We start from the raw sequence: 12,553 nt of genomic DNA, 5'->3' as shown, positions 1-12,553 counted from the left end.
AGCCAGGTAGGCACCCTGCTGAATGGCAATAAATGTTTAAGAAATTGGAGGGGGCCTGTACTCCATTTCTGGGACCGTCAGGCTAGGCAGGCACACACTTATCCCTCTGGATGGATCTTGTTACAACAGCAGGGCCTCTTCCTAAGCCAAGGACCTTGCAGACAAAAAGGTGGGCTTGTAGGAGCAGGGTCCTGTGGAGTAAAGGAGCCCCTGGGGTAGGAACACTCACCACTGGGTCCCCAAACCCTCAGGCCCGAAGCAGGCTGAGTTTGGGGATCCTAGTGTCCAGCAGATGGAAAGGAGTGCTGGGTGGCAAGATGAAATGGGGTAAATAGAGAAAGCCAGTAGCCAGAGAGACACCCCGCTGAATGGCCAGAAACGTTTAGGGAATTGGTGAGTCTTTACGTTTTACTGAGTTGGACTGTTGTCCTATAAAATCAATTTGCCAAAAAATATAATTAAGTTGTTAGGTAGAAAGCACTTCATTTTCTTAAATACTTTACTAAGTAATAAAAAAGCAGACATGAAAAGGAAGTAAACTCCCCAAAATATCACATTCTCCAATTACACTCTTAAAGTATATTTAATCCATATAGACCTGCTCCTATAAGCGTTTTTTTAATCATACAAAGAATATCATTGTTCTTGTGGAATAAGACAATTTCCAAAATGCTACATCCCTTTTTTCCAAATACAAAGAGATCTCTAAACAATTCCGTGTAAAGAGTTCCTTTAAAAAAATTAAACCAACATGTGCGTGCGATAACTCCATAGTTTAGCTTCAATATTTGATGTGTGTGTCTGGACGTCTGTGTTTTGCTTTGAAGTTACAAAATCTCAAAGCTATGAGGAATCTCTATATCATGACTCAGGTTATTCTAATGGGCATCCCACGAGCAGAGGATCTGGGAACTATGTTTTGTCCTGTTTTAGTTTTTCTATATATTTACCCTGCTGAGGAATTCACTCAAACTCCTCGCAATTGTCTCCTCCACTCAGCTTCACACTCCCATGTACTTCTTGCTCTGCCAGCTCTCTGTGTGTGACATAGTTTTCCTTTTGGTGAAATCTTCCAAGACGCTGTTTCCCCTCTCAGGAAATAGCCAAACAGTCTTCTCTTCAGGCTGCATGTGCCAGCTTTTCTTCAACAATTTCTTTGGTTGTACTGAATGTTTACTGTACACTATAATTGCCATATGCCACTCTCTAAAGTGCTCAATAATTGTGAACCACAGTGTGTGTGTCAGCTTGGCAATACAAATTTTGGCTGTATTTAGGCTATCTTTCTTACCACTCTTACATTCCTTACTGAAATCTTCAGTTAGTATTATTACAGATACTCTAAAGACTTGGGATTTGGTTATTTTATCATCTGCAATTACAGGTGATTCTACTTCTTTCTTAATGTTATAATCCCAAGGCACTTCTTATATCACAGCTAATTGAATAACAATTTATACCTAATAATAAATTATGATGGGATGGAAATACACTTCCTCTACCTCACTTGATATAATGACCTATTAACTTATGATACTCTCCAAATGGAAACCAAGGTATCTTGCATATTCTGAATAGAAAAGAAATGTTAAAACACATTGAGCAGACCCTGCAGACTGAAACTGCCAATCTTTTTGACAACTGTTTTTTTTTTCTCTACATGTCTCTTGATTTTCCCATAAATTTCTTTTGTTCTCTCAAGAATTAATGGATGAACCTAGGATCCAGTTCATGTTTCTAAACATTTCACATTAGTGAGCAACCCAATACTTCTCATGCTGCAGGTTTTCTTTTTAAAAAAGAAAAAAAATATGTATTTGGCAGTTTTTTACATTTGTATCATGCATTTTGCATTTTGTTTGTCTCATCTCATGTCTACTCTTTCTTCTAATATTAATCTCTCACATTTGTGTGTATCTATTATTGTCCATTGGTTATGACCAGGAGAATCTTTGTCCTTGGATTTAGAACTGGAGTCTGGTAGACACAGTAGTAACTCAACTCAATAGCTACTCACACACTCACAGATTCCATCAGTAGTCTGCAGATTAGTTCTGCGAGGAAAGTTATAACAAATGATTGATTATTCAAGGAGACATAATTCTAAACTGCTTTCTAAATATTTATTTTTATACCCTTAGGTAAAACTCCTTTCAACACTGAAAGAGTTTTCATTTACACAGAAAGTTGATGATTAGAGACTCATGACTGCATGGGAATTGAGAATAAGTGATAGATAAGAGCTGAAGCCCTAAACAATGCTTTGTATTACTATATGCTTTAAGGCTGAAGAAACATTGCAGATGAGAAACGAAGGAATGTAAGAGGTAGAAGGTAGAGAGAAAAGCAGTAAAAGTACATTTCTAAAACACAACCATCGTGCTCATGAACTAAAAGAACTTGAACTACTCCTACTGAGTTTACACAAGAGAGATCTATTCATAGTTATTCATGGAGAGTGGAAGGAACCATACCTTTACTTCAGAACTATAGACACAGAAAGGATTTAATAAGCAATGATTGAACATAGGAGGAAAAGACTGATGTTAAAGAAAAATCTGAATTGCCATTGTATTTATATGACAAAAAGATCAGTTTTCCAGTCAATGGACTAATAAATGCTTTACAAAATAATTTTCCCTTATATGGTAAAATTGAATCAACAATACTGGGGAAAACAATTGAAAAATTATAGACTCTGGATATAGGAGGTTGGTATAGTGCTTACCTAATATAGAGGTTGCCCAGAACCACAAACATTGATAAGGATATATTACAAGAAAGAAGAAAAGATGAACAAAAAGTACATAATTTCAGTAGAACAACTCATTTCTCCCATCTTTCATTTGCCAGCACTAAGACTTATCTACCCACCAAGAATCTTCCCAAAGCTTTCTTCACATCTTTGTTCCTCAAACTATATATTAATGGATTCAACAAGGGGATCACTGTGGTATAAAATACAGAGGACACTTTCTCTCCCTCCAAAGTATTACTAGAAGGAGGTTTGAAATACATGAAGGTGATAGAACCAAAAAAGATCCCCACAGCCACAAGATGAGAGCTGCAGGTTCCAAAAGCTTTGGGCCGACCCTCTGATGAGCTGATGTGAAGGATGTTGGAGAAGATGAAGATATAAGAAGCAATAACAGCTATGGTAGGCACCAAGGTGTTGAGTCCTGCAATAATAAATACGAGAAGCTCATTGAGACGTGTGCTGGAGCAGGAGAGGTTGAGGAGGGGGAGAACATCACAGAAGTAATGGTTTATAATGTGGGATTTACAAAAGCTCAGTTTCATCATAGCGCTTGTGTGTGCAATGGCAGACAAAAGGCCTAGGATGAAGGAAACCAGAACTAACAGTAAACAGAGCCTAGACGACATGATCACATTATACAATAATGGTCTGCAGATGGCCACATAGCGATCATAATGCCATGGCAGTCAGGAGGTAACACTCAGCCACCACAAAGATCACAAAGAAAAAGAGCTGGGCCATGCACTCAGAATACAAGATCAGATTTTTCTTCCCAAGAAAGTTCACCAACATTTTAGGTGTAATAACAGTGGAATAGCAGAGATCAACAAAGGACAAGCTGCTGAGAAAATAATACATGGGAGTATGCAGCAGTGGGCTGACTGTGATTAGCAGAATCATGCCCGAGTTCGCCAATACTGTCATAGTATAGATTCCCAGGAACAGAAGGAAGAGGGGCAGCAAGAGCTCTGACTGCTGAGTTAATCCCACCAGGACAAACACTGTTGTTGCAGAATTATTTCCAGTGCTCATTTTGAAGATTTCTGTGGAATTGAAAACAAGACATTAGTTTACCATTATATGACCATAAACCTGCCTGATCTCTTATACAACTAAAAATTACATTAAGAAAGACTAGCACTCTTCTTCCAATGAAACTAAAGCTTGAAATAGAAATTAGAAAATTGCCAACTTATTTTTTATCTATGTTCAATGAATGTCTAATATATCTCCTTTAACTCTCTAAGTTGGTTGTGATTTTAGATTACAAAACAAAATGCTTTCTTATTGATTAAGAAACATTTGCTTCTTGGGCTTAAGAGCAAAATAAAATAATTTGTTCTGCTTTGAGAAGAAAATATTTACTGATAGGTGAAGAGGAGAAATGCAGTCTGTTTGCTCATGGATTTAACATCGCTGCTCAAGAAGCTGAGACAGAGGACTTCTGTTGCTTTGAAGACAAGTTTTGATGGGATAGGGTTTTGCATAAGCTTGGATTTTAGTATTAAATATTTCTGAAAAACAAACAAACAACAAAAATAAAGCTAAGTGATTCAACCACACAAAATTTCAATAAAATAAATCAAGCAAGATTAAAAAGTAGATAAGATTGTGGAATATTCTAACACTGTTTCTCTGATTTCTTTTCACACAGATGTCTTCAAAAATAACTACACATAAAAAGAAATGATGATTCCCCAGTCGGACTGTACTAAAAATAGATTTTATATCCAGCTGGACAGAATATAGATATTCACATGTATAAAAATAATTAATCACTCCTAGATGGAAAATGACCCTCACCAAGATACTCAAGCAACTCCTCCCGGATCCCTAAGATGTTGGCAAAGTTTGCAGACACTGCTTTTCCCATACTGCACTCATGGGAAGCATGGCCAACTGAGATTTAGTTGCTTACCCCAAGGTTATCAAGGAGAGTTTCCTCTTGCTAGCAGTTGTCAAAATTGTCAGCTGCTTTGTACCCCACTCATAAACAAAAAGGCATCACATATAAAACCTATAGATCATCATTATAAGAAAGGAATATTTACTGCAGAACATGCTTATAACTCATTGTTATAAGCTTGAACATTCTAGTAATTGATTCCCACAGTGCTTTTGACCCAGGATCTGAACAAATAAAACCATATGCTACATTTCTTCCTTCAAGAGATATCAAATCCAATGGCTCCACCATTTTTCAGTGTGAAATCTTTTTCAGGTGGAACCATATAAGATGACAATTTGTGATTTTGGAGTACAGTTTGAAAAGGCAGACAGAGTTAATGATTAAACTCCTCCAGTCCCCACTTCTTCCTTTCCCTCTTTCATATCTCTTCCTTCCTCACACATTACGTGTTGACTCCATATGTTTTACCTGAGTTATGGCACTGAATTATAAAACAAAACAACAACAAAAAATTGAAGGGTTATGCAAAAAATACTTAATCCCAGAATTTTACCCAATTTAGAGAAAAATTGGTTTGGAAAAAACAGAAAAGGGAAAATAAGTATGCTTGGCTTTAACAGAGTTTGTCAAAAGGGATATTACATATTTGGGAATGATGAAGGAATATTCTTCTGAAACACCTCTCAATGGAAAGAACCCCTTGATGAACAGCTTTGAGGTACATGTTTCACACTGTAGTCCTAAGATGATCTGAGAAGGCAAAGAACAAAACAAACAGACAGGTACTCAAGATTCAGATGACTGTTTCCTTATTACTTTGACAGAGTGTATACTGAAACCACAAAACAGCCCATCTGGAAATAAAGTAGTTCAATTTAGTAACCTCCATATTTCCCATATCCTTTGGAAAACAAAAGTACAAATTACGTTAAAAAGCTGAAATTATAGAGAGATTCAGCATCAACAGAGGCTTAACTTCATTGCTGATCATTTTCCATCTTTGAGAAGTCATCGAATGAGTTTCGGTGGAAAGTGAGACTACAACAAAACTTTCTAAGAATTCCTAAGACCGTCCAGAGCCAGCAACTTAAATATTCAACATTAAAAAATGTAATCAATATTTCCTATACATCAAAAATTTGGATATGGTCAGACAATGTGGAGAGGTGAAAATATATTAGCATGAAATGGGGACTATAGATTTGAGTATTTCTTCCTCATACTAAACTTTTCACCTAATGACAATGATAAAAATATATTAACTATTTAGGTTATTTGGATTTTTCAAATTTCCTAATTTTGGAAGCTTGGAGTGTTTGGAGTAAGACCAGTCGTACCAAGCAGTATTCTGGGGGCCTGAGAGAAACTGTCACATTGAGCAATCTTTATGTCATAGGGTGAACTCTTGCTAGAGCTTGTGAAACTCAGAGGAAACAAATAGGACTGTTTGGCATTTATTCATGATCTTTTCCTCATGGTCTGAGATTCCTGTTTCAATATTAATGAGAAAGCAGGAATTTATCTTTAGTAAGGAATGACATGTTTAAAGTTGACTTTACCCTTGCTTGCTGTCTCTGGGAGATACATGTGCGCTAATGAGCATGGTACAGAGGCACTAGTACATACATCCTACAGAAGTGTTTACAGAAACCAAAAGCTTCAGCATCGTGGAAACTCCAGTGAGGTTCTCTGTACCACAATTGGCTACATTTGTACCCAGAGTTATTCCTTCATAAGATTATATAAAAATAATGAGTAAGCATAACAGGAAGAGAGACAGGAAGACATTATTTACTGGAAAGAATACTGAAACAAATACTTCCAGTAAAACTGAGGTATTACGTGTGAGTGAACAAGGTTGTTATGTGAATTCTTCCTCTATCAGACTGTTGCCATAAATGAGACTGAGCACTTACCTAGGTCCTGCACAGAAAGTGAATTTCTTAAAAATTGCTTGGTTTCTTTTTCATGTAACAGATAATTAATATGATTTTCAAAAAAAAAATCTTCCTGCTTTTTTACACACATTAGAGTCAAAGAGTGAATTAACATTTTTTTTAAGCTAGCATGAATTATCAATGTTTATCTAAAAGAACAAACTATCAGTGTCCTGTAACAGATTACCTCTGGTTTCCAAGCTCCATAATCATGAGTGTTGTGTAATATGAAGTTTTTAGGTGATACTTCTGGGACTTTGTTCTTATTAGGAATAGAAAACGCTCATACTTGCACCAATTCCCTAGAGTCACCAGCATTTAAGAAGAACCAGTAAGAATTACATCAGGCTCTCATGTTAACATCTGTCCCAAAAGTAATGATGGCTGGGGAAAAAAAGTTCTATTATGTATTCACAAGTTATCTATGAAGAGTCAAAATTAAGTTAGATGTCAATTGCTAGTTTTTGACTAAGAGTATATTTTATTTTCTTATACAGAAAATAATTTCTTTTGTTTGGCATTCAGTAACTCAAACAATACAAGTAAGTTTATGTTTATTTGAGCAGCCTTGAGAGAGGAGCTTTGTTTATGAAGGGGAAGTAAACAAGGTCTGAGGTACTCAAGGAATCATTACCATATGACCAGGGGAGAAACATGCAGACTGTTTCCCAATCTCAAGATCAAATTCCAAGAGTTTTTGAAGATTTTCCTTCAACAACATATTTAGAGATTTGTCATTCTACCATTATACACAGAATTTGTCTTATCTCATTCTCTCAAGTTTTTGTAGCTTGTGGTTGCTGTTGAGGTAAAATCTTACTGTGTAGCTCAGCACTATGCTTTAATTTTTTTCCCAAAGCATCCATGTACTTGGATCATACATAAGCCTGACTGCTTTTGTTCTAGTTGTTAATTTCATTTACTGAAAATATAATTTACCATATAATATATTCTGATTAGGGTTTCTCTTTCCTCAACTCCTAACAATTCCTCCCATATACCTTCCCATCTGAATTCACATTCACCCACTTTCTGTCTCTGGAGAAGACACACAGGCTTCTAATGGATAATAATAACATAAAATAAGATAGAAAAACAGTGAACAAGACAAATTAAACAAACAAAAGGAAAAGGACCCAAGAAAAATAACAAAAAAAACAGAAATAGATGCAGAGACTCACTCTTTTGCATAATCAGGAATCCCATAAAAACACTAAACTGGAAAACAACAAATATGCCAAATACCTGTATACTTGTATGCTATAAATTAAAAACGGAGTTTTAAAAAGCCCTGTCTTAACGTTACTAGACAAGGAATGCCCAAATGTAACTGAGTTCATTTTTTGTTGGCTGTGGGAAGGGGGTGTTTTTTTTCCCCAGTGAGGCTCCCTTGCTTAAACCAAATTTTCATTTGTGAGTGGTTATCAATTGAATTTAGCTTCTGGGTTAGGTATAGGGCATGTGTCCACTTTTTCAGCACTATGATATCATCTGTTGAAAACCTCTGAGTGCCCTGTGCATACATGTTGCTTTGGTCTTTATGAGATCCTATATCAGACAGTCATGCCAATTTAGAAGGCCTCCTTATCTATGAGTTCTTTATCTCCTCTGGCTCCTCTACTCTTTTTGCTTCCTTTTCTACTTCAAAGAAGACTTTCCAATATGGTGTTTAATTAAGTATAAATAGATATTTTATAGATATTTTTCCTTAGGTATCTGAAATCTTCAGTCATAACTATCTTTTTATTCAAAAGAAAACTGTGAATTTAACCACACTATAGTTCTACGATTTCATTTTAACCACAATTTGGTGAGGTTGGATAACTGCAATATACACGAGTGGACCAACAGTTGAAGACGGAAAAACAAGAGATGGGACATAATCTGCAGAAAATAATTTCAGCTTTACTCAACGTCAGAGGTATGTGTAGAATATAGTTTCATTTTAAGGACATGAAGAATTTTCTCACAGTTCCCGTTTCTAAGCTATTGTCTACTGCATTCCATGATACTGCGTCCATCACAGCAGCTCTTTTAGTCTAACACAGCTTGTATTATCTTGTGCAATGTGAGAGAAACCACTCTTCATAAGGAAGCAATCACAAACTAACAAAGCATTTCTTGAATTCTGTATTAATTATTACAGTTGTTATAATGCTTTCCTTAAATATAGGGGGTTAAATTTATAGTAACTGCTAAGCTACAAGTATAGAGATATGTCTAAAATTAATTTTAACTGTCCCAAATGATGATTGGACTTTACTCAATCCCCAAAGACATTCCAAGTAAAGAAATAGAGAAATACTTCTGAGCTTCTTGCGGCTCCTAGAATGCCTTGTTATGTACTTCCATCACTGCAGTTTCAACCTTGTGGTCAAAAGAAACAAATATGGATATGAATTAGTTCACTTTTCCAATATTCAGGAAGACCTTTCTTTAAACATGCCTATTCTATCATTACGGTCCAGCCAATGAGAGCAGCATTTTTACTATAATCAAAATATTTTCAGTGTGTAACTACTCCTCTTCCATCAATTTATATTCCCTGCCTACATTTATAAAGATCCCTATCCATCAGTAAATTATCTTGCTTGATAATCTTCAAAAATACCTTAAACATTGTCAAAGCTAAAATAACCATTTCTAAAGTTATGATGACTATTTTCCCGGGAGGAAAGAAAATATACAAAGAAACAGTGAGAACTTATTTTGTTTTATTTTTTTTCCTCTCAATTTTAAGATGACTGCCTTCCCCTAACCACCTTTTTCAGTGCATTTTGTACATCCTTGTTTCTCAGGCTGTATATTAGGGGATTCAGCATTGGGGTCACTGTGGTGTAGAACACAGAGGACACTTTATCATCTTCCGTATTATTGCTGGAAGGTGGCTTGAAATACATGAATGTTATAGACCCAAAGAAGATTCCCACAGCCAAAATATGGGAGCTACAAGTGCCAAAGGCTTTGGAACGTCCTTCAGTGGAGCGGATACGAAGAATACTAGTTAGGATGAAAGCATAAGAGATGATGACAGCCAGTGTAGGCACTAGGGTATTAATTCCACCAATAATAAATAGCAGTATTTCATTGATATGAGTGCTGGAGCAAGATAGAGACAACAAGGGAAGAATGTCACAAAAATAATGGCTGATACTATGAGACCCACAGAAGGACAACATTGTCAAGCGTGTTGTATGAACAGTAGCCCCAAAGAAACCCAATGAGTATACCACAGTCATCATTATGGAACAGACCCTTTGGGACATGACAATGTTGTAAAGCAGTGGGCTACAGATGGCAACATAGCGGTCATAGGCCATGGCTGTAAGGAGGTAGCCTTCTGAAATAGCAAAAAGGAGGAAGAAGTAAAACTGAGTCATGCACCCCGAAAAAGAGATGATGTTCTTCTCAGATACAAAGTTCACCAACATCTTGGGCGTGATGACAGAGGAGTAGCAGAGGTCAATGAAGGATAAGTGACTGAGAAAATAATACATTGGAGAGTGAAGTTGAGAACTGATGGTGATTAAAAGGATCATGCCCAAGTTTCCCACCACTGTGCTCACATATATCACCAAAAACAAGATGAACAGTGGGACCTGAAGCTCTGGGCGTTTTGTTAGTCCTTCAAGGATGAAGTCAGTCATTGAAGAGTGGTTCATAATATCCAGTACTTATAAAATATTATCTACAAGAAGAAAGAAAAGAAAGGGTTGCTGGTCACTCTTCATTTCTGTTTCTCATCGACAGATTGCTTCTCTGATATCCTCATTTCCCTCGAAATCTTTGTGCACTGCATAAACAATATTAAAATTACTTTTTAAGCTTTTGATATTATATTATAACATCATTCCTCTTTCGCCTTTCCTCCCTTAAATTCTTCCCATATACTTTTCCTTGTTTTGTTTAAAATTCATGACCCAATTTTCATTAATTATTGCCATATGTATATATGAATATGTGTATACATACACAGCCCTTTTTACAACCTATTCAGTCTGTATTATGTTACTTGCATGCATGTTTTCATGGATGTCAATTTGATACTGTATAGGAAAACAAGGTGTTGTTCCTTAGGTAAGACTCTTTCTCTTGATTTCAGCATTATTTCCTTGCCTGTGATTTTTTTTGTATAGATTTGAGATCTCATGGTTTATAAAGGCATATAGAAAAAAGAATGACTTTAGCATTTGGGTTTTCACACCACCTTATAGACTGCCCATTCTTATGCCCATGTCACCTAAGTTTGTACATAAACTTAACTCTTTAAGTATTGAAGATTAAGAATAAGCACAAATTCAGGCCAATTATTGCATTGGTATAATTAACATAAAGATACTTATCATTTTTACCTTAATACTTGCCAAAGAAATCATCAACTTTATGAAATTTAATTTACAAAACAGATTTGATAATTTAAAATACCATCCCTTTCTATCTTTCAATGCATTTATATAAGTCAATATCACAGTCTCTAAACCTGGGAGCACAATGCAATCACATGGTTATCTAAAGCTGGAAGCACAGACACAATAAAATGATTCTGGGTTTGACTGAGTGGTGATAGTGCACACCTTTAATCCCAGCACTCAACAGACAGCGGCAACAGATCTCTGTGAGTTCGAGGATAGCTTTCTCTACTAGATTTAATTCAAGGACAGGGTCTAAAGCTACAGAGAAACCTTGTCTTGAAAAACAACAAAACAACAAAAGAAACAAAACAACCAAAAGAAAAAGTGATTCTGAGTTTAAATGAAGAGATTATAGAAAAATTTCTATTCACAATAGAAAATTGTCATCTATTGAAATCTTTCCCATTTCTTCTCAGAAGAGGAAGCTAAAATAGGATAAGGCTTTCTCTTTGGTATTGATGAAAGAAAGGGAAATGTGCTGCTGCTCTCTGACCATAAAGTACAGATGAGGTCATCCCTGTCCTTGAAAGAGCAAAGTAGTGCTGACTCTTAGTGTAATATCTGAAACAGCAATAAATCAATTTTTTCTTTAGGGACTTTCTTTCCTTGCAGGATTTGAAGGCATTCTTTCACTGACCTTCTTCCTAATCTATTAGCTCAGAGCTCCATGATTCCTTATTTATTTATTTCATGTCTCCTGAAGCTCAAACATAGTTGAAATAAATGTTTCTTAAATGTTAATGTTGATAATTTTATTGACTAATTTGGTATTGAAATGTTCTTGTAGGTAGTAGGAATGTCACCCAGATACAAGTGCTGACTACTCTTCCAGAGGCCCTAGGTTCATTTCCTAAATCTCACATGCCAGTTTACATTCTTTTTAAACTCTAGGCCCAGAGTTTTTTCTAATGGCCTCTGCAGGCACCAGACCTACATTTGACACATTGACATACATGCAGATAAAACACCCAAGCATGTCAAATTACTATAATAAGTTATATACTATAGAAATGCTAGTAATATATTGCTAGAAATTTCACCAAAGAGGAAAAGTTATCATGTCATGAAATGGATATGGTTTTAAACCATTTTTTAAATGTGACAAAAATAAATGGAGGAAACATTCATGAAAGCAATAAGTAAACTAACTTTATTTTGCTTGAAAAACATTCCTATGATGCAAAAATAACAGAGAAAGATATTTCACTATACTTTTAAAAGCCTTGTACAACTTCCTAAGAGGATTCAGTGTATATGTGTATTTTAAAGCAAGATTTGATGAGATATTATTGCACAGGGTACAATAAAATAATGAATGTGAATCATGGAAATAAGGGATCCTCTAGCCTGGGCTGCATAGCGATAGCCTGTCCCAGAAAACAAAGCACAACAGACTGTGCTTTGAGAACAGTTTCAGAATTACAAAGGTGTTGAGCCCTGTTAAGAGTAGAATACCTTCAGATGGATGCTCTTATCTTGATGAGTTAACCATATGAATCAGACTGAGAGACTTTTAGTTTCTACCCATACAAAGCCC

General features: G+C 35.8%; 2 protein-coding genes across 2 annotated transcripts; both read right to left on the bottom strand.

Annotated features, from left to right (window-relative positions):
• Positions 1-2,862: 2,862 nt before the first annotated feature.
• LOC130873706 (olfactory receptor 8D1-like) lies at positions 2,863-3,790 on the bottom strand. Its single transcript, XM_057768605.1, is given in 2 exon segments — positions 2,863-3,432; positions 3,434-3,790. Coding segments are annotated over 2 exon segments (927 nt in total).
• A 5,549-nt stretch (positions 3,791-9,339) lies between these two features.
• LOC130873658 (olfactory receptor 8D2-like) lies at positions 9,340-10,272 on the bottom strand. Its single transcript, XM_057768529.1, has one exon. It carries the CDS (start codon positions 10,264-10,266, stop codon positions 9,340-9,342), a length of 927 nt encoding a protein of 308 aa, XP_057624512.1. The 5' UTR covers positions 10,267-10,272.
• Positions 10,273-12,553: the final 2,281 nt, after the last annotated feature.

Source organism: Chionomys nivalis, chromosome 4 (assembly GCF_950005125.1).
Source record: "Chionomys nivalis chromosome 4, mChiNiv1.1, whole genome shotgun sequence".
NCBI classification, from domain to species: domain Eukaryota; kingdom Metazoa; phylum Chordata; class Mammalia; order Rodentia; family Cricetidae; genus Chionomys; species Chionomys nivalis.
Note: the sequence above shows the minus strand (reverse complement) of the source record. Positions and strands in the feature narration are given on the sequence as shown.